This window comes from Poecilia reticulata, linkage group LG18 (genome assembly GCF_000633615.1).
Source record: "Poecilia reticulata strain Guanapo linkage group LG18, Guppy_female_1.0+MT, whole genome shotgun sequence".
Classification (NCBI taxonomy): Eukaryota; Metazoa; Chordata; class Actinopteri; order Cyprinodontiformes; family Poeciliidae; genus Poecilia; species Poecilia reticulata.
This window is the reverse complement of record NC_024348.1, coordinates 9,804,472-9,830,413: the sequence shown is the minus strand read 5'-3', so window position 1 is coordinate 9,830,413 and position 25,942 is coordinate 9,804,472. Positions and strand designations below refer to the sequence as shown.

The window sequence follows — 25,942 nt, the reverse complement described above, 5'->3', positions numbered from 1 at the left end:
TGAAGGGGATGGAGAGACCACTTCAGCGCAAAGGCTTGCATGAGTGAGAATCGAACGTTGGTGGTTTGTAAGAGAATGAGAGGGTGATGGAGAGCTAGAGCTCAGAAAGAGAGGGATACTGTGCCCCGTTCAAGATCAGTGAAGTGGAGTATTTAATCTAACATGATGAACGAGCTATTGGAAACATCATCCGCCCAGCACCTCCCTCACCACCCCTTCCCCATTTTCTCATGGATCGTAAGCCGTGATGGAGCTGCGTTTAAGGTCATTTAGGCACTAAGGTAAAAGAAAGTCAGTTGGGTTAAAAAGAGAGGGAGAGCAAAAAAAAAGTGCTCCAAGTGCAATCACCTTTTACTCTCAGAAGGATTTCGCTGCAGTGGGCTTTGGTATTAGAAAAATCAATAGAACTTTAGTGTCTTTTCTCATACATCCCTCATGGTTGTATTCTCACTCTGCCGTGATACACGAAGTAACAATCGACATGTGTGCAGTCTTTTCGTCTTGTCACTTTGGATTTGAGGGCGCTACTAGTTGCTTTCTTGATTTGCTCGTCAAAACACATTAAGCATTCAGTTGTAGTCTGTTATGTGGAAATTATTTTAGGTTAAAAGCTCTTTGCTGTTCTTTATTGTGACAACTGGCATAATCCCAAGGCTTTAAAAAACAAAAAAAACAAAGTTGTTTAGAATTTCTAAGGAGAATGAATTTCTCACATCAAGGCCCTCTTTCTTTTTCTAAGAGAATAATCAGCAAATTAAGAATAATTTTTGCTGCGGGGCCAAGTTCACAAGTGCATCTTTCTTCCTTAACTGATGCGTTGGGGAAACACGAACTGTAATCACCGAGCTGAAACATTAGAATTGAAAGTCTGCGTGCTAAAAATGTGTGGCGTTAACACGTTCAGTAGACATGGAGAAATATTAGCATTTAGTTAAAGCTGTTGTGCTTCTTTTTAAATGGATGTCTTCTACACTGTTCTAGACAGTTTTTTTTTTTTTGCATTTATTTCAAATAGGTAAATGATACCCACTTATAAAAAAAACACACATTTCACAACATCAAAACTTATCATGTTCGAAATAAATAAATAAAAATAAATAAAGGAAATAGCTGGCATATTCAAAAAAGGAGTAAGTAGAAAGCATAGCTTATTGTCATACATACTTCTTAGAGTTCCCTTTATTTATTTTATATTTTTTTAGAAGTGCAAGGTCAATACTCTATGCAGACAAGCAGCAAACAGGCAAATCAAAGGTGTGCAAATGTTCACCTTTTGACCTTTTCTCTCCCCTCCTCCTCCTTCTCTCTTCCTTAGTCAGCGCCACGACGGTTGCCACCTAACTCATAGCAGTTGTAATTGGGCGAGTTATTTTTATCTAGCTTTCTTTTCTTTTCTGTCTGCTTCCTCCTTCTTGCCATCCTTGGTGAATTAATTGAAGGGAGCAGAAGGCCAAAGCACACATTGGGTAGGTAACGAGTGGCGAATGCTGGACCGCCGCTAACATCCAGCTCTCTAATTGGCTATCTTAGATGGATGAGGGTCATTAGACATAGGTAAATGCATTGCCTTCTCGGCACATACCATGCGCACACCTTTATGTTTTAAATCACAGGCAACGTAAACTGTCAGATGTCTCTCGTTTGACTCGCAGCGGAGAACCGTGATCGAACTGATTGGTTACTTGCTGGAACGAGCTGTGAACGAGGGGCGCTTCACGCTCTGTCACATTGCGCGCGCTCTCATTATCGCGTCATGCATCTTCAAACCTCTGAACATGCTGAACTTAAAAGAGCAATAACTCTATGTAGTTATAATTGATAGGAGAGAGAGAGGCGAGTTTTGGCTGCCCCGAAGCTCTCACATCAAAAGTTTTTGCTCAATTAAAACCTAAACATACACTAAAGTCACTGCTTTCACACACATTATCTTTCTCGAGCTCCTCTGTCATCCTCTTCTCAGATCAGAGGGCCTTAATTATCCGTAGCGTTTCGTAATGAATGATCACGAGGTAGTGCCGTGGTCCTCTTTCGATTTCGTTGGAACAATGGTTTGGTTTTATTTTCCCGCCAATTTTCTAATTTTGTGGGAAAGAGTGGGGCTAATGGTGGTCAAATCCAGATTTTAAAAGCCCCCCCCACCTCCAATTGAACCAGCCCACACTATACAAAAAAAGAAGTTCAGGCTGGAATAGTCTGCACTGTGCAAATATTTAAGCAACTGCCATCTTGTTTTGCAATCTGCAAAATTTGGCTGCTCTGCAAAGTTTTGCCGTTAATTATTCTGCGAGTTGCTCTCCTACACATGAACACATGCTTCCTTTTCCTCTCTTAAGGCCGCGTGCGTTTCCAAAGATGCGCCCAATCAACAAAGATGGTGTCGATTCATTTGCCTCTTTGTTTGGTGTAATTAGCAGAGATTGTTTTTGCCGGTGATGAACAGAAAAACACATTTTTTTTTTCTTTTTTAGAAATGTAACAACAGGACTACAATCTGAGCTTTCTGAATAAGAACCAACAGAAATAGTGCAGTAAAACATGCTTGTCTCTTACATATTTCTTTTTTTTTTTTTTTCATACCGACATGTTTTAAAGTCATCAGCGATACTTGATGTTGGACAAAGGTGATCTGCTTAATAATAATATGCAGTTTTCAAATAAGGATTTCCATGAACTAGAAGAAATAGCCTTCCAATGTAAAAGGAAAAAAAGAAAAAATTCCCTCAATAAAATGGTAAATTATATTGTGGAGAGTGTCTTTGACTAGCGGCAGCAGCAATTAGCAATTCCTGGTGAAACTGCAAGTCGGTTGAGTTGATCATATAAACTAATTCAGCACTCCCAACAACGGTTGTTAACGGCATAATGACGTGCTGAAGGCAGCGTGTCGGAAGAAGCAGGAGCTTCCTAAAGAGACCGAGGCATCAAATTGCGAAGTCCAATTTCTTTTTTGTTTGACATATATCATAACATAATTAGTTGCTTATGCTATAAAAAGGTATAATGCCTGGGACGTACATATTGCCTCTTTAAAGGTGTGAAATTTGTGACAGACCAGTTTCAGCTTGTGAAATAATTTGAAATGTGCAAACTAATCATTGAGGAGGAAAAGGTAGATCTTTACTTTTCAACCAGGAAAGCAGTCTTCGATAAATGTAAAATTACTCAAGCTGAGCGTGACCTTGGAGCAGACCTTCTTTAAGTGAAGTTCTTTAATTCACATTCGAATCGAGATTCAGCCGTGACTAAGTGCTCGCCTGAAAATAAGCGTCTTGGGCTTGAATCTGCTCTGTGGGTTTTTAGTGAAAAATGTTCAAACTGTTCATATGTTTCTTTACTAAGCCAGCTTGTTTCTTTTCCTTTAACATCTGTCAACCAACTTGACCCGCTCCTCTGTGTTGTTACAATAAGTAGAAATAACCGTGTCATCTTCATTAGAAGGTATTTAACGGTTATCATTAGATAACTTTTGATGTTGTAGGAAATGCACTGATGGGTTTATAGTTGCTAGTCAACAAAGGGTCATTTTTTATTTTATTTTTTTGATTTTGGGATGACTACAGCATGGAAAACCACTAAGGACAGTGTAGAATCAGTTATACATCTAAAGGAATAATAATAATTGAGGATATAATTTCTTTATGGACTGTTGTCTATCTCATAGAAATACCGAACCCTTGAAGATCTGAACGTAACTTTAACTAGATTTTACACTTAATGCGGTTCTATATTAACCTATATTGCTGTACTTTGTGATATGAATCTTTTTACTGTACGAAGACATCTAGTAACTCTGCCACTTTAGTTGAATTTTCTACAAATTTGCCATCAATCTTTAGTTCATAATCACCTTTTTAATTGAATTGGTTGGTGATTCATGACCCAATATTGTTTTGCAATTACCTTTTAAGAACTATGTATAATTGCATTTGAAAAAAAAAATCCTTCTCTTTTCTTGGTGATCTTAATACAGCATTTCTTAACATATCTAACTTCTCCACTTTCTAGTGGAGACCAGACTTTGCAGTTCATCGGCTACAGCGAAGTCCTGAAGTAGCAAAGCAGCCACAGACCATTACACTGTCACGTTTAACATGTTGCTCGTTTTCTAACATGCTAGCATGTTAGTGTTTGCATGTTTGTGTTCTTTGTGCTTGACAGTGGATTTTGTCCATTGAAACTACCCCAGGCATCATCTTAAACTTTTAAGTGCGACAGTAAAAGGAAAAAGCAGAAGCTCCACATGATACCTTTTTAAAGCACTGTACAATATATATTGGTGTATGCTTTATTTTTTTTTCTTTTGCATTTTTTTATACACAGACTTACTTCTAGCTTTTGAGCCGACCCATTTTAGAAAACCTCTATTATTTTTTACTGAAACCCTGTTTCACCTCTTGGTTTCCTCATCCCATCACCTTTGTGTTTTTTTTTTTTTTTGCTCTCTTTTCGTGACTCCATTTTTTATTTTTGTTGTCACATTTTGCGCTTCGTCTCTGTGCCTCTGCAGTGGACTGCAGTGTGTGTTTTGCACACTCGAGTGAGTGTGTTTTAGCTCCCTTTTTGATGCGGTGGGTGCTTCCCCCATCTTTCCAACCTGTTTTTATTTTGTCTTTGTCAGAGCTTTAGGCTATGAAACTGTTCTAAACAACAGCGAAAGTTGACAGTCAAGTCGAGGAAAAGCAGACTTGCCGTGGAATTCAGTAAAACAGCTTTTCCCGCATCAAACTCCCATGTCGGTGTGAGAAAAAAATTTGAGGCTGAAAGCTCAAGTTGGTTTGGATTCCCCAGGTGCAACTTTGGCTTTCAAAGCGCTTTGCTGTTTTGCACAGGTAAAAGCACAAGCATACTTTTTCAGCACAAAACCACTTAATAAAGTCCCCCTTTCCTTCTGTTTCTATGTAACCCACACACACGCGTCACATGCAGACTCGGTTTGTGCGTCACTGGGAGAAGAAGGGATGCACTATATTTTCTCCGGTCGTCTGTATTACAAATCACTTTATATCCAGTTCCATTAGCTGTCACAGACAGAAAGCAATCCTGGACAAGAATGACCCGCTTGGTTTGGGGAATCTTCCTTTGTGTTTGCTCTTAGCCTTTCAAAAGGTTATGACTCCAACCTCATGACCGCTCTGCTGCTACAGATTCTTTCTTGGGCAAAATGAATTCATATGGTGTCTAATAAAGAATGCTAACACAGACAGTTTCAGGCATGGTCTTAGATACATAAACAACAAAATTGAGTGCACTCCTTTTCAATATAAATCAAATGTCAAATGAGTCAAGCGCATGTCTTTTCGCAAGAAAATAGAACTGTGGTGAGGGAAAAAAAATAGTTAAAGAAAACGACTGCGCCCCTGAAGAAATTAAACTTATTTCAAGAAAGTGGATTTTGATTTAAGGAGATTTAAAATGAAATCTCTTACCCAATACACATTTTTTTTTTTTTTTAAGTCATCCTCTACTGTCGAACAATATTTGGGCTGAACTCCAATTCCAAAAGTTGCCTTCTGCTCCTAATCATATCAAAATAGAGACTACGAAAGAACACCATACTCTGAAAAGAATAATGGCAGCAGAAATTTACATAGCATCATCTGATTAATAACATCTCTGGAACAATACTCTTTGAACAGAAAACCCAAAGTAAAGATGGTTATAATGTACACCACATTCAGGAAAGACACCCTATATGTACTGTCTATCATGGTGATAAGAGTCATTGACTTTTGCTGGTTTAATCACTGCATGATATGGACACCTTGCAGAACCTCAGTCAACCACAATGTCATGTGTTTACCAAAGTGTAGTAGTGTCAAATCTGTCAGAGGTAGAGCTTAGCTGAAACCGTGTAATCACCAGGACAGTGATCCCAAACCAGCAGCAAACCTACAACAAAATGACCCAACAGTAAAGAATTAAAGTTGTGTAACTTCCTGCTTAAAGTACAGAGTTCAATCTGATTGAAATGCAGCGGTGAGACCATAAACGAATACCTGCAAACCTCAACAAACATGACGCATTGGTCAGAAGTCTTCCACAACAGAGTGAGAGACTAATACAGTTGGAAAGAAAACAAATGCTTTAAATTACTTTTGTTTCAACAAGATGGTTTTCTCCCATCACATATGAGTAAAGGTTTAGGTTTTGCGCTCTCATAGAAACAAGGTATTAACTGTATTTTACGTAATGGTGTCACGCAATGCACTAAAGAGATTTTGAGCCTATTCTACAGAAATAACCAGAATATAAAGTCCATTAGACCAGTGTTTTTCAACTTTTTTTGAGCCAAGGTACGTTATTTTAATTGAAAAAATCTCGAGGCACACCACCAACCAAAAATGTAAACAAAGATACTCTGTATACTCTATATTACATATATAGTCATTCTTATCAAAGTCTCTTGAATAGGAATCAAATAAACACAAAAATGCATTTTTATCACATTTTACATTTCTTATTTCAAATTGCACTTAACATGTCCTCTTCAAAAATACCCCTGAACAGCCACAACACTGTGGTGTTAAATTTAAAGAAGTTGTAGAAAACTTAAAACTGTTTTACAAACTAATCCACAAGCATTCTTTTAGCCGGAATACAGAAAATAATTCTTATTCTGAAAGAAGCAATAATATTTGGAAAACATTTCACTTCATATTCACTGTTACAATATGAAGAGTTGCATGTACAAAATGTCAATATCTGTATATTGACATTTACAGAAAATAATTCTTATTCTGAAAGAAGCAATAATATTTGGGAAACATTTCACTTCATATTCACTGTTACAATATGAAGAGTTGCATGTACAAAATGTCAATATCTGTATATTTTACCCACCTAGTGTGAAACCTGTGCATGTTTGGATGAAAACAGCTGATTTTCTGGCAGAAATTGAAGAAAGATGAAGCTCTTCCTCAGCAACTCTGTCTCTCTCTGGTTTTAGTTTTTATAGTAGCCAGGCTTGAGAAGCTCACTTCACATGTTGTGGGAAATGGACCCATGTTCTTTCCAACCCAACTACTGCTGAGCTTCTCTGTCTTTTCCATCACTGTCTTGCTAGATACGATGCTCTCACCGCTACCTGTAACATTCATGCATCACTAATGCTCTTGTTGTAATGTAAAATGCTGTGTACCTACTGCCATCTAGTGGTAAGAAAATTACATGATTACGCCGCTAGTCACTGCTACAGCAGACACTCGAAGATGGCATTATTTGCAGATAATTCATTTTCAAAAAATCTTTTAAAATCAATTACCGTATTTTTCGGCCTATAGAGCGCACCATACAAGCGCCTTCATTTAAAAATAAAAAAAAAAAAAAAAAACAAACAAAACAAAACTGGAAGCTGCTCTCAGTTTTCCATAAGGACCCAGCAGAGGGCGGCGTCCTAATAAATCTGCTGCATATATTAAGGACGCAGCACTCCGTCTCCAAAGCCGAACCATGGTTTCGTTCACACCGAGCTTAAATGCAGCGGCTCTATTTCCCTCCTGTAGTGCCAGATCGACAGCCCTCAACTTAAAAGCTGCATGATATGAGTTTGAAAACATTTCTCCATCGTGCCTGCTGCTTAAAAATACCCCTGAACAGGTTGAAAATTCTTCTTCTGATTTACAATTTTGACTTCTAATGATTCACTTCCTGCTAGAGAGCCCCCTGGTGGTTGAAAAAAAATACACMGCAAAGCCACAGCGGGCTACAATCCGCATGGTTTAAAGCTTAGAAAAAAAGTAGCAGCTTATAGTCCGAAAAATACGGTACCTTAGGTGAAATTGAATAATTTCCACGGCACACCTGACGATCACTCACGGCACACTAGTGTGCCGCGGAACAGTGGTTGAAAAACACTGCATTAGATGCTTTGTTAAAATGGTGGGGAAAATTTTTTTTTACAGTGTCTTTTGTGGTCACAGATTCCCTTTCCCTGCTGTGACAAGATGGGGAATACAAAAACACTGGGGAAAAAGAGAAAAAAATTCAGCATAATTTTTAGGAGTTTGCCATAATTCCAACATTAACTTTTTAAATGAAACTGTTTTTACATAGCTAATTTACTATTAGCATCTACATTCTTTTGTTTTTACTCATTTTACTGATGATGTAAATCTACAACATTTCCCCTAAATTCTTGCTCTTCCTTTTATGGCTGACATTTTTTTCTTCTTCTTCTGTGTGTTTTGTTGTTTTCCCAGGACTTTCGAGCAGGGCTCGGTATATGCGAGGTGGAGCTCAGTGCTGCCAACATTAAAGAGGTGGACCGCAGAGGCTTTGAAATCAACACACCTTTCAAAAATTTCTGGTAGGTTGGCTCTACCTTTGTAGCTTTATGTGTGTCTGACCACTGAATCTGCATGACATCTTGCTTTGTCTCCTTTGACCGCCAATAAGTGATGGAGGGATGTGCGAATAGTATTCGCCACCTTGCAGATAGTTTTTTCTGTCACACGTAATGTCTTCGATCGTCAAAGAATGTTTAAAATAAAACGAATTTACCAATCTGTGGAGAGTTATAGAGCCTTTTCTGAGAATTTGGGACTCCAGAAAACCAGAGTGAGAGCCGTCATCCGCAAATGGAGAAACGTGGGAAAAACTGTGAACCTTGCCAAATATTTACCAAATATTTGGAAATAAACTTAAAACAGGAATGATTTTGTCTGATTTAATGTCGGTGAAAAAAAAAGTTAGCCTTTTTTTTTAATAATATATGAAAATATCCTACGTCAGCTGCTGATATCTCACTTAAGGTTCTGACCTTAGTTTATGATAAAAGCTTATTTCATCCGACAGTACGAAATGTTGACAGCAATTAGATAAACCTTTGTAAGGCAGGCTCGCTTTGATGAGAAATTTGGCATGAAATGAGTTAATAGATCAAGGCAATTAGTTTTCCATTTCATTTTAATTCCCCAGCCAACGCTTACTGGTTTTCTATGTTCCTCGAAGCTCACGCGTCGTCCACAGTCCTTGTTGCCAAAAAACAATCTCTCACATTAGCTCTGGAACTGTCCAATCAGTAAGTCACTTTCCCGCCTGCGAAACTCCACTTTATCTTTTGTTGTTTTGTTTTCAAAAAGACCTGAATATGAACATAGGAAGTCATTGATTTATTTCTAGAGCCATCTGAGCAGAACAGGAGCATCATTAAAAACAAATCCATGCACTGACAATGCAAAAAAGAAAGGGAGAGAAAAAAAAGCACTCCATATGCTGTCCTTTTGAGGTGTAAAATGTAAAAATAATGAGCAGGCATGTCAAAAAGTTAAGACGCTGCTGTGGTGAGACAAAAGAGAATCCTAAGTTTGCTTTTCCTTTATTGATCAGCTCTTCCCTGTCAAATCTTTCTCAGGAAGCGCCTTGTGAAATCACCGTGCCCCACACCCAGGTTATCGATCAGCACGTTGTCCGCAGTACATGCGAGTCGTGTCCTGTACAAAAACCCGCTAATTATTGATCAGCTCTGTTTTTCTGAAGCGTCCTTTGAGAGCTTTGTGGAGGTATCTCTGCCTCTGTAGAGCTCAGAGCCTTTCAGGTGACTCCTGTCTCCCCCCACCCCCCGCCCCACCCCACCGAGGACCCATAATCAATGGGCACGCCGCTTGTTTGTGCTGTAATGGCCCGTTTAGAATACAAGCATGACAGCTGCCCGGAAAAGAAAGTTCGGCTTGTTTGTTTGTGTCCGCTTGTTCACTGTTTCTCCCCCCCCTTTTTTTTTTTTTTCACGTGTAAAGATTTTTCTTTTTTTTTCTTTTTGGCCTTGTGCTTCTAGCTGTATTGTGTATCTGATCGATCTATTTGTGGCAGCTACCTTAATACTCCCGTCGTCGTACGGTCGCTTCGTTAACACACTAGTCGTAATTGGTCCAGAAGAAAAGGGATGGGGGCGGGGGGGAGAAAAACACAATTAGCTTGCGTCTGCTGAATAGTTTTGATAAGGTCATTGCTAAAAGGGTTTTACTCTTTACGCAATTGTGTTTGTGGATCGAATCGATTGGTGGCCCTGCGAGCGTTCTCCCACCTGCTCAAGGTAGGGATTAGAGAGAAACTCATCTAATCGCTTTAAGCTGTGGAGACTCACTTTGGCTTTTCCATTGTTTTGCAGCCTTTTAGTGGACAAAGTGTTCTGTCCGAGGTGGGGAATGCGGCAGCCGACTTTTTAGGGCAAAACAAGAACACTTCATGGTCGGTGGAAAGTTTCACGAACCCAAAGACGTTTAAATTTAGATGGAACAAAAAACAACAACTTCTGTTTGGACCGGAACACATCTATTTAACGGTTGCTGTTGGCAAGACTGATTTACTACTACACTGCTGATTTTGTGCCAGCTTTAAAGACAAAGGACAACTTTTCAATACATCAAAGTTTTCCTATCTGTGTCTGGGTTCACAAACGCCTGTATGCAGAAACGCGAAAAGCCTTCACAGTTTGCATTAAATAGGTCTGTTAGGATGTTGTCTTGTCATTGAAGGACGTTGAACACAGCTGTAGCTAAAGAAAATCAGTAAAGAGAAAACTGTTCAGCTTCTCAGTACCGACAGCGATAGGACATTTAGTTACTTGTGGTGTACCTGTAAACCAGATGTCTCCCCAGTTCTCTCATCACTTTGTAATTGTTTTTGCTGTGAAATTGCCATTTGCTTTTTCTTGATTAGAATGTAAAAGCCACTGTTTCCAAGAATAAACTATACATTTTTATTTGTCTGTGAATATAAGCGTAAATGCAAAAATTTAATTCAGTCAGTTTCCACTATGATTCTATTTATAACACTAAGGTCGATTCAGCTTGTGATGTCAGTTGTTAGTTTATCTAAGGAGACTTGGCTAATTGCATTGAGTCGCTGATTTGCATCAATCCCTCCTCTTGATTGAGCTTGTGGAGGCAGTTGGCAATTGGTTAATTGCCACCGTCCTTTAATTGATTACCTTTTCTGAAGCGGGTGTTATACATCATCTAGTACTACATCCACTGAAGTTACTATACAATTAACAATGCAATCAGTTTATGAGCAACTAGAAGTAAAGTTGAAGAGTTTCTTTTCTTTTTTTTTTTTTTAAAGGTTGTTGCAGTATTTTCTGATAAAGATCTTTTGTAATAATTTTTTTTTCTCGGGGGCAGAATGGTAAATTAGATTCAACCAAAATGTTATTAAAATGGTCAGGTTAGGTCGTGGCAGCAAGGAAAAGCTGTTCTGTTCTCATTCTTGGTCAGATGTCAGTGCCAGATAAAATGTATGAAGGCAAAGACGAGTTGTACTTTGAACATTTTTGTGTAAAGCCAATTAAAGCTTAGATAATTTTTGCCATGAGCAAGTTTACTTTAAAAATATGCATTCCACCTATGTGTAGGCTACATTTTTTAAGTTGAGATAGTTTTAAAAGAAATGTTTTACATATTTTAGCGCGTTTGTTGGGGGAAAATACACAGTTTGATATGGGTATTCTGGCTAATTAACAAGCTAACGTTTCTCGGGTTTACAGTGTTACTTTTCAAAGACAAACTGGCAGAAAATACTGTGCAATGAGCACATTTACTTTAGGACCGATGCCTCTTCCACCCATACGTAGCCTACACCTTCCTAAGGTGATGACAAGCAACAAGCTACAAGAGTTACCATGTCTGTTGGCAAAATAAACATCCTCCTGCAGGCTAGCAAATGGGGGAATATAAATAAACGTGTTAATTCGCGAGATAACATTAGCTTGTCAGGCTCCTGTTACTTTTCAGACATGACATTATGCAGGGAAAGATGGTTTATTTTAGAACTGTTGCCTCTTCCACCACTTTGTACCGCTACGCTAACTGTATTTTAAAGCAGAAGCCTGCATCAGTCTGTGTGAGTTAGCATGTCTGTCAGTAAAAGAATAAACCAGTTAATTCATGAGACATGGAAAGCCTCCAGTGTTACTTTACAAGTAGAATGATGGCAAAATATAACATAATAATCTGTGTACTTTAAAACTGACACATTCTCTATGTTCACATCTGTTTTAAAAGCTTTTCAGTAAAAGATTCTTGTTTGTTTTACATCCAATATTAACACGTCACTTCTGATCGATCGAGGTTTCTGCAACTAAAATTGACGATCGTTGTTCATGTAGCTACAAAAATACTAAGAAATATTAAATATAATAATTATCCATACTATTGCAATCCTTTGCAAACTCTACATGCTTTAATGCAGAAAATGCTACTCTCGTTAAGAAAAAACGAGAGATTTCCTAAAATGGGAACCGCTACCTTCTTGTAGTAAGAGAGGGATTTGTGTGTCTAACTGGCTAAGTGTCGGCATTCACTGAACTCTTAGATTACTTTCAGCATTTATAGTGTCCCAGATAATTACTTCTTAGAGCTCTGTGCCCCCTCTTCGGTTTTCAGGCACACATTGCAGTAGTTGAGCAGTCTTCTCCTGGGTAGAGGCCAGTGGGCACAGGACGGCTGAACCCAATCAACCTATCGATCTTTGGTGGGTTGCTTGGGTGAGGTTGACCCCCAGCTCCACATCCCCAGCCTCAGGCGAACCCCTCCCCCCCACATAAGCAGACACCCCCCTTCCCCTTCACACTCTTCATCTTACTTTGCACCGGGTGCCAGGTTACCATGGAGATCTGTGGTTCCGTTTCTCCCCTCTTAAGTGCTTCTTTCATTCATGCTCTCGGCCTCTTCTCTCTCTGTTTTATATTTCTCTCTGTTCTCACTGTTTGTCTCTTTGTCTGCAACCCCTAAAAGCTGAGTCATCACGCACACCGATTTCATACCTCCTATGTTTGCATGCTTATTCATTTTCTTATCAGTTTGATTTAATGTAACTGATTAACGGCTCTCGGTTTTGCTCACCTCCACGTTGCAATAATATCCTAAAAGAAACGTGAGAAATGTGCTACATTAGAACTTTATAGATTGTCGAGTTAAATGCTGAGACAGATTGATTTACTTGCCCCCCCTCCATTGCTTCTATCACTTTCACCTAATCTATTGCAATCACACAGAGATGTCCACACTTAGCAAGTGCCTCCTGAAGCTGCTCCAAAATACTGTTTACACACACACACAGCATACGCAAACACCACTCCCTGTCATTCTGCTAGTGGCTACTATGTTGTTTAATTGCTGTCTCAAATCAAATCGATATTTGTGAGGTTATGTGTTGGGGTCAGGGCTAAAGAAAAGAATTGATCGTTGCAGCTTTGTGGCAGACTCGGAACGGGAGAAGGAGGAGTGGGTTGAGGCGATCAAAGAATCAATCGCGGAGACGCTCTACGACTACGAAGTGGCGGAGAAGATCTGGTTCAACGATGCCAATAGGATTTGTGCCGACTGCGGCGAGTCGCAGCCGGAGTGGGCGTCGGTCAATCTGGGTGTGGTAATCTGCAAGAAGTGTGCAGGTAAGAGGCACGCTTATGGACCAAACTTTTTGCATGTTCTTTATTATCTTCACAACTACTAGTATTAAGATTTCATATTTCATTTAGACATGAAGGGGAGGTTTTTTCCAGGGACGTGGTGCCATTTTATAGCACGATCAAGTAACTATGTTACCTCCAGTCATTATAAAAATGCGTAATATCTCCAACATGACTTAAAACAGACTTGACGTCTTTAATTTGATGCCCTGAAATTGGCCTCTGTCTCTTTAAGAAATTCTGGCTCTTTCCAACACTCCACCTTCAGCACGTCAACACAACAATCCTTCTCCGTTATGCCATTTTACAAACATTCTTTGGGGCTTTGTAAGGAGAAGTAGTTCTCATGATGGAGCTCAGCAGACTCACAGTTCCACCAGGTGTTTGCTAATTGCTGCTGCTGCTAGTCTAGAGGACCTTATTGAGGAAGGCGTGCTCTGCGAGACTGAGCTTTGTGTAAGTAAAAAGGATTTCTCAGACATGCAATCAAGAATCAAACATCCAGCATCATATAGAGCTCAATAAAGTAGATTTGACATAATACTTCCCCTTTTAAAAAAATTTTATAAAATGAAATGTAATTTGCCAGTGGTCATATTTTTAAGGCAGGCTGGTGCAACTTTCACTTTGAATTCATAATTTGACAAACTTTTTCTGAGGTCAACAGGTACTTTTTGTTTAATGACAGAAAGTGGATTTCCATACTCTCTTCATGCACCCAGGTGAAGACAAACATATGCTGGCTGGTGGCCCACAAGCTGATAAACAACATACAGTCCAACACAGTAAAATAAAACAAGGACTCCTATGTAGAAATCCTCCTACGTAAAACTCGAGTGTAGCCGTTGTAGGTCGCTGTAGGTTAAGACCTCCCGTCTCACCACCTCGTATCTTCATCTTAACCGGGATAATGAGCAACAAAGTAAATACTTGCAATTGAACTAGTGGGGTACTTAATAGTGCCCTCCACAGTTGTTGGCTAAGATGTGAACAAAGCACTTAAAATAAGTTGTAGTTATGGAGAATTAATGACCCCAAGATGGTATGCTGTGCTGCAGTCCTCCAACAGATGGCTATGTAAATTTCTTTTTTTTTTACTGCTTGATCTGGTAAGATAAACTTTTCTTCTCCAGCCTGGTTGTTTTAAAAGTTTTAAATTTTGTACTTTGACTATCGATTTGAACAGGTTTACATGAGCAGTTAGTTTATTCTAGTCATTTCCTAAATTATGAGCATCAATCTATGTTTGCAGTGCTTGCGTAACATGTTCTCCTTTTTTTTTTTCTTCTAGTTTTTGTATTGTCGCTAATAGAAATGGGCCTTGGTCATGTCATTTTTAAAACCCAGGGAAAAAGACAATTATGTCTTCTCAGAGACACTCTGATCAACGTGAGAAATCAAAACAATTGGGATTGTTAGAGATTCCAATAATTGTGGCTTGTGATTTTACTAAAAGTCATTTCTTCCTTTGAATAGGATTGTTCATCTTCTCACTTAACTCAAATTAAAGGTAGGCTTTTTCCATATGAGATGGGGTAAAATATTATTGCATTTTAAGTATGTTTACCAGTTATTCTGGAAGGTGCAAAAACAATAAAAACACGCTTTACTAAAAGATTAAATTGATGCCACAGAAATGCATATTGAACTTTTATACACTAATCACAGGATCAAACACTTTTTAGGTTAAATAATGCTTAATTTATGAAACATGGACTTCTGAAATGTTAAAATATAAAAAGGTCATCACTAGAAGTTTCTACATTGCATTTCATATAATGATTTCTAGACAGACTAATCAGTGTTTTACATTTTTCTTCCCCGTTTACCATGTCAAGCAAGTTGGTTTTTAGTCCATTAAAACTTCCAAGGTTATTTTACAAAAAATATTAAATTGGCACTACAGAAATATTGAGAAAATTTCAATAATCTTCTGAAAAATGTCATGTACGGTAGTTTCAGAACGAATCGGAGTCCTGGTACACTGAAAACACATTCAAGCTTTCACTCACCTATTCTCTGTAAATGTGAGCTCTTCGGCCTCTGCCGACATGTAATCTGACCCCCGGGGCTGTTTTGGGGAATAAGATCTCAGGTGATAAGCCACTTATGGGAGTTGGTGTCTGGCCTGTGGACTCTAATCTGTTTGGCAATGCCAGATAATTCAGATGAAATGACGAGAAAGATTATGTGCAAGAACTTGGGGGATCCCAGACTGCTACTTGACCTGCTAAACACGATTAGAGCGAGAGAGAAAGCCGGACTGAGTGGACACATCCCTCTTTCCACCTCCAGATTTCTTCCTGTCATTCTTAATGCGATTCTTCACCTCGCCCGTCTAATTGCTACACATCAGATAGTCAACGTCTTCTTTCAAACACTTCTAAATGGTTTCATTTGCAGAGGTGTTTAATATTACATTTTGTCGACACGCGGAGAGTAAGGGGTGGGGGGGATATTTGCAGTTAAAGGAAGCGGCCCTGGTCTCCTGAAATTATTCTGTGGTCTGTTTGGAATACCAATGCCTGCTCATGCTTTTAATTAGGCCTCTTAAACTTTATTGTTAGGGACAAAAAAAAAAAAAGTCACAGAACAAGAGGGAGAGGCAAGAAGTAATGAGCGAGCTAATGGGGAAAAAATGATACAAGATTGACTTTCCCCTTTTGTGCAAAGACGGAGTGAATCCTAATGGTATGTAACTTCACTCTTTGATGTTGAAGAGTTTACTACTGGAGTGTTTTGTCATAGTTTGCAGATTTACTATAAGTTGTGAATCTGTGATTATTCCTGATGCTTGTTTTTTAGGAAATAAATAGCCTAATTTTTTCTATGTATAAAATCTGCCTGCTTAGTCACACTTTTCTTGGATAACTTCTGCTGCTGCTTGGACACTGTAGGATTGCTGCTCCTGCTACTACCCTCTCGAATGCTGCTGGTTCTCATAAATTTAATTCAAGATACTACTTCGCCGATACCGAGCTTGGGTCACTTGGCTCAACAGCTACTTCTGTCGGTTATTGCTTTTTTATTTGGCCTACAAGTATTAAATGCACACATTTTTCAAAAACCTTTAAATGGGATTTCCAGTTTTCCAACTAACCATAAATAAATTCCCCAAATATTTTTAAGTACAAAATGAAATAGACAAAAAGTTACATTGTAGGGAATTCTACATTTAAGGTGAAAGTATTACTTGACTTTTTCTTTGTCAACCCCCCACTCTCCCCTAAAGATGAATTTGAGCTTTCATCTTTTTCACCCACCACCACCTTTCAACACAACTTCTCCAATGGAGATGGCGCTAATTAAAGAGTTTCGCACTGCTATGCTGATACATAATTTCAACAAACCATGAGGTAGCTCATAAACATGTCCTTACTTAATAGCTGCCAAGATAATCCTGGGTTTATCCGTTTGCTAACTCGCCGCTTGTCGCCCACTGAAGGTGCAAAAGCCTTGAACTTGCTGCCTGTTCTGTTCTGTTGCACGAATCCCTATGAAAGTTTCTGACAGGAGGTGAAATCCTCGGAGGTGGCCGTCTGCTCTATGTTGCTTTGGTTCCATGGGAAAGATGAAGACATTTGCACTCAGCTTTTTATACAGAGGGATCTCGCTGCTTACCCTGAGGCTCGTGCACGCTTTTTTTCAGCTTCATTAACTTTACACAAGTGAAAATGGTCCTGTGGTGTTGCACGGCCCAGTGGATGGTGCACTGATGTTGCAGTGCAGGTGGCTTCATGAGTAAAATGGCTTCAGCCCTTCACAGGTTAGAGTGACAAAAGCCAACTGTATAGATCTTATTTTTCAAGTTGCGGATCAGAAAACCCGCTCTGAGTTTTATTTCAACTTTTCAAGTCGTATTGAACAACCTATTTAACCATGAATCATCTATCTATAATTTATGTTGTAATCGTCAGAAATGTTTACTTAGTCTGTTTTAATACACTACTCGTGATCTCATCTTTTATCTCCACAAAAGGAAAAACCTCTACATTCAAGCTCAAAACTGTAATTGACACCCCCACTAATATTTGTGTGAATGTGTTTTTAGAAATGAGCATTTCAGTCACACACTTCCAGCCGTCAGTAAACTTTTGGCATAACTCTGGTTGGACGCTTCAGCACTCTTCTTGGCAGAATCGGATTAATTCATTTAAATGAATTTCCTGGCACAGACGCGGCCCCATGAATTTTCACCAGTGTTGATGCCGGGGCTTTGAGAAGGCCATTCTTAATGTCAGTCTAATCCTTCCCAAAGCCAGTTTTAATGCGTTTGGGATCATTGTACCTCTTGGAACTACTTCCAAACACTCAATGTCAGTGGATATCTTGCGTTTATTGATTTATTTTACCTTTTGAGGTTGATCAGTCAGACTGGACCTTCTTGGCCTATATGTTCCATCTAAATGTTGCGAGAGTAAAAGTTGATTAGTCTATCAGAATCATGATGATGGCATCAAAAGGCGTTTGGTTGGATTGTGTCTAATTAAAACTGATTTAACCACCTAGAGTATTACTAAGGTAATGATCATGTATCTAATTCATCAATACATGAGATTATATCGCCAACATTTATTTGTGAGAAATTAGCCTCGTGTTGCTTCCTCTAGACATCATTTCAGTCTAATAAAAGAAAGAGACGCCAACACCGAGGACTAGTTATTGAAAAATGTCTCGCGACTAAAACTGTGAAGTGACAAATAATTTAAAGTCTTCTTTTTTTCAGTCTGTGCCATCCAGAACTGTGTCAAGATGTCCTGTCACAGCTCACAGCCCCTCATTTTCATTCACAGCTGCTCCACTTCTGAATAGGAGACAGTAATGAGATCATGCCAAATCTAAATCTAAAATTATCCACCGTTACTCACAGGACAATAATTCACAGTCACACATACGGCATGCGTAATGTATTATGCATGTCCGCTCCGTCTTTGGCCACAAGCAACACCAGAAGCCCTCCCCCAACCCCCCAGCTCACCCAAATAAACAGGCCGACCAACAAACACAATGAATTACTCATGATTCATTAGCAATTAATGGTCCTCATTCTCTGCTTTCATTTCCAATTAGGGGAGCTGAGGGGACTAAATATGTTGTGTTGTGAGTGAGAGAATGAGCTCGCAGTCATGCTCCGTTTTCTCCGTCTTGTAACTGCCTGTTTATTGTTTACTCCATCACTGGCAGCATGTTTGTGCACGCTGAGCAGATTGTTGTGCATATATGCGTCTAATAATTTTGTACTTTTATGTGAACTCCTCAGGAACTAAGGGATAGCCTGGCAGCACAATATTCTCGGCGCATATTTCAGACATATAAAAGGTTTTTATGAGCTTGTCTGTCTGTTTGCATTAATAATTGTGTGTCACCGTTTTTTTGCCAGGGCAGCACCGGTCCCTGGGACCGAGTTTGTCGAAGGTGCGGAGCTTAAAGCTGGACAGCAGCATCTGGAGCAATGAACTTGTGGAGGTATTTTAACTCTTGAAACTGTCGCTGAAAAAAAATTCTGAACGTTTTTTCTTGCTGTAGCAGTGTATACACTTCCGAGTTATACTGTTTAACAGGAATACAGAGAATAAAAACAAACTTTTGTCTAAACGAAGAGCTCTCACATAGTAATGAGACTTCTACTAGCAGTTCTCATCGAAACAAATTGTTCATCTTGCAGCTTTTCCTGGAGGTGGGCAACCAGAATGCCAACAGTTTCTGGGCCGCTAACCTCCCCTTAGAGGAGGAGCTTCACAGCAGGGCCTCGACCGAGCAGCGTGCCACGTTCATGCGCCGGAAGTACAGAGAAAGGAAGTACAGGAAGGTCCTGGAGGACTTTACTGACCTGAAGGAACTCAATAAGGTAAGCGCTTCATGGGAAAGTAGCAGAGAACAAACTCCAGGCAGCAGCTGCATGCAATTTTATATGTACTTTCTGATGCTCTGGTTAAGTCCCGTTCTTCTCCTCAGTTTGAATTTTAAGCAAAAAACATTCCGTGACGAATTTACTTTGTTTTTCCTATTTTGTTGTTGAGCGATACTTAATGGTACCTCACCATAAATCATGCAAAAATTTGATAAAACATACACAGATCAATCCTCTGGCATTGTTTTCTACTGTAGACTGAGACATGAAAATGTTGAGGGAAGCGGGGCGATGAGCAGAAAGAAAGCGGGGAAAAGATTAACCAGCAAGCTAAGTGTAAAAGTGAATTAGGGTCTTCAATAAAAATGTCATTTTTATTTTTAAGCTTCTGCAGTGTGTGAGGAAGAATGCGTGTGTGTGCACATTTGTGCTGCCCTACTACAGTAGTGTGAATTTGCCTTCCCAGAAGGAGCTTCTTTTACACACAATGAGTGTCAGACGATGAACAATCTCAAAAATGACATTGGAGAAACGGTGAAAGTGTGTGGTTATGTTTGCCGTCTTCTGTCTTCATGTGCTGTGTCTCATATAGTCCATACAGACTTGCTAAGTATCAGTGTGTCCTATTGGTGATTTTACCTTTTTTTCCCATCACTCTGCATCACTGGCCCTTTGTTTTGCACATTTGTGTTGGGGCTTCATGGTGTCAAAATGCATTTGTTTGTTTTTTTGCATGTCATTTTAAATCCACTGCCATCTGCAAACATCTGACTAGTAACATGTGATGGAAACATTTCCAGAAAGTCATTATAAACAGTAAAAAGCGGAGGACCTAGTGCAGAGACCTGAGAGACGACCACGTGTAATATCAGTCATCTGGAAATGTATAATCTATATTAGCATGCTATTTTCGATTTCTCTGACATGTTTTTATGCATTTCGTCACATTAGGCTTAAAAAAGGGTTACATTAGAATAACTTTCCAATAATGCTCTCATGGTTAATCAAAGGCTTCCTTTTGCAGAAGGAAATCAGTCCCTAATACTCCACCAATGTCCAAGTTATCCTTCATAACTTGTGCAATTTAGTAGAATTTTGTTTCTAAAAACTGTTTGGGTAAAATTCTAAATTATTTGTTCATTATATGAAGAATAGCCTCAGAGCCTGCTTAGATGACATACATTTGTTTATATGCAATACGTTTTTCTTTTAATATGACAGTTATTAGAGTATGAAGTGTTCAGTGGAATAGTTAAGATTATACTCTGTGACTTTGAATGAAATACCAAGGGAAAGAGGCCTGAATCAACTTGGAAATGGGATGCAGGCATAACACTTGGACCTAACATATTTTTGGACAAACAATATAAAAAATCATACTCATCTTAAAACGGCAGTTATGTAAAAAAGGAAAAAAAAAGAAGAAAAAAAAACCCGCCACAAACAAGGACACTGAGTCTAATCTCACTGGACAAGTTGTTCCACTTATGTGTCACATTTACTTACTGCTAGCATGAATATGAAGCACTTAATGCTATATAAAACCTGCTCCTCTGGGAAGATTCTGCGGGATGAAGACAATAGCGCCACATCTTCAGTGACTTTCATGCAGTTTTAGAATTGGTTTAAAAGAAACAATGATTTCTTTTTTCATGCCGAAGGGTCACAGAATTCACAAAGCTGTGGAAACATAAAGCGGGCTCTGGTAAGATGATGGTTCCTACAGCCTAGGTAGGAGTTTAATTTGTTTTAACCATTTTTCAGGTCTGGTTCAGTATGCTCAAAGAAAAGAAAATGTTTTTTTTTTTTTTTTTTTTTTTTTTTTTTTTTTTTTTTTTTTTTTTTTTTTTTTTTTTTTTTTTTTTTTTTTTTTTTTTTTTTTTATGTTTACCTCTCTTTTTTTTGTGGTTTTTTTAGGTTGCGTATGTAAAGCCTGATTTCTATGTCATACATTAACTGAACTTTGATAACTATAAGAAACAACAATTCGAGTCTGGTAGGGTCTGGAATTTTCACGAGTAAGTTATAAGCACCAGACAAGAAAACAAAAAAAAAAAAAAAAAAAGGATACTCTGAAACAGTCATGTTTTGTACCCTGTTCGGCTACAAACGCGCTTTCTCCATCCCATTCTTTCGTAGTCCTTCTTAGTCTCATGTTTGCCGTTAGGAGCTCTTATCCCATTGACCTCCACGGAGTCTCCGCAGACCACATGACCTAGAGATGGGGTGTCAGAGGAGCTTCTAATATCACTTTGCGCACGCACACGCACTCGCTCACACTCGCCGTCTCTGGTGGCTACAGTAATTGCTGTGACACGGAAGGTCATTTCCAGAGACAATACAGAATAAGGCCGGGCTGCATGGGACTGGTTAGCCAACATCCGACCCCGTCCTGTTGTGTGTGAGCGAAAGAGATAAAGACGGAATTAATTTTGCTTGTTGCTTTCCAGCTGATGAAGATGAATCAGTGTTTGCAGAAGCAGAGCGCAGAGACACCTTTATCTCCATGAWGAGGGCTCCTGTGTGCGTGGGTGGGTGGGTCTTATTGACGGGGGGGACTTTTGTCTGCGTGTCTGTATGCACGACCTCACCTCCCCCCACCCCCCGCATTCAGACAGATATTGCTTGTTTGTGGCAGATCGATTCAGCCCACTGCCTCAGCCACGAGCGCGATGAAAGGCGAAGTTGTTAGTTGAAATTCCGCCATTTGCCACTCGACTCCTCTGTTGATCTACTTTGTCACAGGTCATTGAGCACAATGTCACATCAATTGACTGCACAGATGGAAAGAGACAGACGGAGCCAGAAAATATCTCCCTGGATCAGACTGTATTCTTTTGCTCCTTTTATCTGCTAATCTTAGCTCAATCAATGTGAGAAAAAAAGTAACTCCTTTTAACAAACTGTCTACCTGCCCAGACATTCCACCTACTGTGCACTTAAGCTACCTTACTTTGATGTTCAGAAAATATACAGATATCTGTGAAGGTTTTCGGTGCATCCACGCCAGCTCAGTTTAGTCCACTCTGATCAAACTTTTGTTTGTTTTGCCTTGAACGTCCGTTTTTTTTTTTTTTTTTTTGGAGAGGTGTAGATGCGCAGTTGACCTCTGATGTGGACCGAAAAAAAAGCAAACTCTGGACCGCCTACAAACTAAGATCCCAGATCAGTTGAAATGAACTCTGATGCAGTTTGAATGCGTATGTGAATGGCAAGTGAATTGGATGCCAGTCCAAAGGCAGGAAGGAGACTGTTGTGCTGGGCATTCTGATTAAATCCAACCGAAACAAACACGAATCCAGCAGAAATGACTCGTGGTCTTTCGCCAAAGACGAAAGGAAAATCCTACATCCCCTAAAATCTGATGCCGCTCCAAATTCTGTTCGCATTTTGTGAAGAAGGATGTTGCATTCAGTGTCTTCTTAAAGTGGCAATATTGTGTATATTCCAAAGAATTAATCCGTTTTTCATGCTAAGTTATTGATGTATGAGGCTGAGGAAGAGTCAGTGAGTTGAATTCATGAATTCCATTTATTAACACCAAGTTACAGCTGGCCCATAGTTCATGCTATCCTTAAGGGCTAGCAGAACAAAATGGCACCCAAAAACAGTTTGTGATCCCCTTTGTTGGCCTCTATCCAAGCTACGCCCTAATGCGTCATGTCTTCTAACCTTCGCTTTAAGGGTGTTTCCTAACATGTCATTTCCTTTAGCTTTAGCTTTGCTAGCTAAAAGCGATTGAAGGAAAACAAAGAATTCTTTATTCTCAACAATAGCAATCAAATAACTGTTACCTAAAATGCTGCTTATACTAATCAAAAATTTTTGCCTTGAAATGTAACGCATCGAAATTGTGCCTCTGTCTCTTTACGAAGCTCTTGCTCTTTCCAACACTCCACCTTCGGTACGTCTTCTTGGCTACGTCGTCACAATAGCATTCCTCTATCAAGCGATGAACAACATCAGAAAGCACCGGAAAGTAGTTTGTATGATGAGCTCAGCAGATGCTCGGTTCCACCTGGTGTTGTTAATTGCTGCTGCTGCTACTAGTATGAGGGAGAGGAATAATCAAAGCAACACTCCAGGTATGCCTTTGTTGAGGTAATGACTATAACGTGATATAAAGCTAAAATGAAACCTAAATTTAGCTTAATGCTGCCCCTTTAAGAGGTGGTTATGCTTGAGTGGTCCTTGGTGCAGTGCCACCACAGGTGAAGGGGGCAAACAAGTTGCTCAAATTGTTTGGCTTGTTTGACACATTGCAGTGTGAAAGCGAACTGCGCTAGCTGATAATGTAACAAATGTTGCAATTGAGAGGATATTGTAGTGCACATAAAATTAAATGGTGATTAAAATATGAAAATATTTGAGATTGATCTATCAATTAAAAAAAAAACTATTTTGTATTTTAAGGTATTCTGTACATTTTGTCCTGTTTGCTGAGTTAGAAGTGAGTAAAATTGTGCATTTTTTCAATATTACATATTTATGGAGGTCAGTGGGGAAGAGACATCTCATTTGCCTCCTTGCTGCTGTTGGTATATTCCTCAGATTCAAGCTCCATATATTTTTCCACACACAGAAGGAATTCCACTTGTTTTATACTCTGTTCCTTAATGAAGTCTGCTGCTTTCCTGTTGCTCACTTCATTGTTTTTCACATCATTATTTTTGTATTTTTCCTCTTGGAAATTGTGCATTTCATTATAGTTAAAATGGCCCATTTGTACTGTTCTTATTTGCTATATTGCTTCTTTTTGCCAGGATCAGAGCTTTAATGATTCCCACAGGCTGTATTAAAGTTTGATCATATTTTTACTTCTCTTTTGAGATCGGCGCAGAAAACTTAATTTCAAACTTTATGTGGTTTTCTGTTGCCGCTTTATAGACTCTTTGTCCTCCATCAACCAGGCGTTCCGTCGCAGACCCAAACACATTGAAACGAGCTGTTCCACCTACACGGGAACAAGGTTATGCTTCCCTTTCCATAGACGGCTTCTTAAAATCCCAGCTAACCAAACTAATTTACCATTGTATTATTAAGTCAGGTAGGCAAATAATGTAATAGTCTAATTGCAAAATAAAGATTAGTCTCAAGGAAATGCGTGTAGTTTAGTTGAACCCGTTGATTTGGAATCTTTTTAGAGCTGTGAAAACATTTCAATGAGGAATATTCTATTGGCACCACTGCAGAACTTTTAAATGGATAATTTCTTCTAATCGAGACTCTTTTCTTGTGAACAGGCACTGTGTGCGGCCGTGGTGTCGTCTGACGTGCTGCAGACCATGGAGTTGGTGTTCAGCGGGGCGGACGTCATGTGCGCCACCGGAGATCCGGTCTACTCCACTCCGTACCTCTTGGCTCAGCGTGCCGGGCAGAAGCTACAGATGGAGTTCCTGCATCAGAATAAGCTATCTGGTAGGCTGCTGTTTTGAAATTGTAATTGACATTCCATTAAAACTTGAAGGTTTCTACCCCATCTGTACAAGCACTGATTTGATGAGTGTTGGTGAAGATAACGTTGTACGCATAAATGACGGCATACCTTTATTTGTCTGCCTAATAAATATGGGAATTAAAAAAAAATTGTTGCTTTGACCAACTAGTGAGCTTATTATATTGGTTTCATAAGAAAGCATACATGTGTCCATCTCTTTATGCGTCCATCCTGCTTATAGACTCAGCATTTATTTCCTGGTAAACCTTAATATTTATACTTTGAAATGGTCTGATTATTTATTTGCTTGTTTTTTTTATTATTATTATTTATTCATTATTTATTTTTTTTATTTCATGAATTGTGGTTTGGTGAGGAAATGTTACGTCCTGTGCTGGCATTATCCCCCAACGGATGCCATAGATGGTGGCTAAACCAAGAGTTAAACTTGACGCAAAAAAAAAAAAAGTTTTTCCAGGGTCACTATTTAACTCGGTGGAGACGCTGGGGCACAAAATGCAGCTGGGAAGCAGAATAGCTGATGTGTTCTCCTGACAAAACCTCCGAAGGGGGGAGGGGGGAGGGGGGAAATAAAAGAATGTATGTGGTATTATGAATCCGTAAAAAGATCTCGGAACTAAAAGTTCAAGTTTGTTGTCTACCACTTCTGATGGCACACACATTTTGTATTCTTGATTTGTTAACAAGGTAGTTGTGTTGCAAACTTGTTTTCACTGCTGTTCGCGTTGGTACATTCACAGCACTATTCTTTTTTTTTTTGCTGTGAATAGAAAACGAGGGCCATAAAAACCCACAAATTTGAAGCGAGGGAGTTTTAAGTTTAAAGGTCTGTCTCCATGTTGCTGTCTCTGTCCTACCTTTCACCCCCAACACTCCTTTGTATTACCCACCTCCTGTTCGGTTGGTATGGCACAGACGTGGCTTCCTCCTGATGGGTGTGTTTTATTCGCGCACTTCCACACGGGGTCCCCGTGATGAGAGCGGATCAGATTAAAGGAGGCTGAGGCCGGGTGGGAGACTTTCTCTGGGACTGTATTTTACATAATTCATGCGGTGCATCTGTGTACACTCGCCGGCGCCGAGCCTGTTAGGGACCCGCTAATTGCTAGCATGGGTCACCTGGTCACCAAGGAGATGGCAATTATCGGAGGTGCACTGAAAGATACACATGCAGAAAGGAGAGGAAGCCGACACGTGTTCGTGTGTACGAGCGTGTTCATGTAAAATG

At 39.4% G+C, this 25,942-nt stretch overlaps 1 protein-coding gene across 2 annotated transcripts in view; it reads left to right on the top strand.

Annotated features, from left to right (window-relative positions):
* Window positions 1-25,942, top strand: part of arap2 (ArfGAP with RhoGAP domain, ankyrin repeat and PH domain 2) — a 130,621-nt gene that overhangs the window by 42,384 nt on the left and 62,295 nt on the right. For both annotated transcript variants that reach the window (XM_008435470.2, XM_008435469.1), the window contains exons 10-14: window positions 8,199-8,305; window positions 13,188-13,387; window positions 18,786-18,871; window positions 19,071-19,253; window positions 24,500-24,674. In XM_008435470.2, the coding sequence (XP_008433692.1) occupies window positions 8,199-8,305; window positions 13,188-13,387; window positions 18,786-18,871; window positions 19,071-19,253; window positions 24,500-24,674 (751 nt within the window). The remainder of the gene's footprint in view (window positions 1-8,198; window positions 8,306-13,187; window positions 13,388-18,785; window positions 18,872-19,070; window positions 19,254-24,499; window positions 24,675-25,942) is intronic.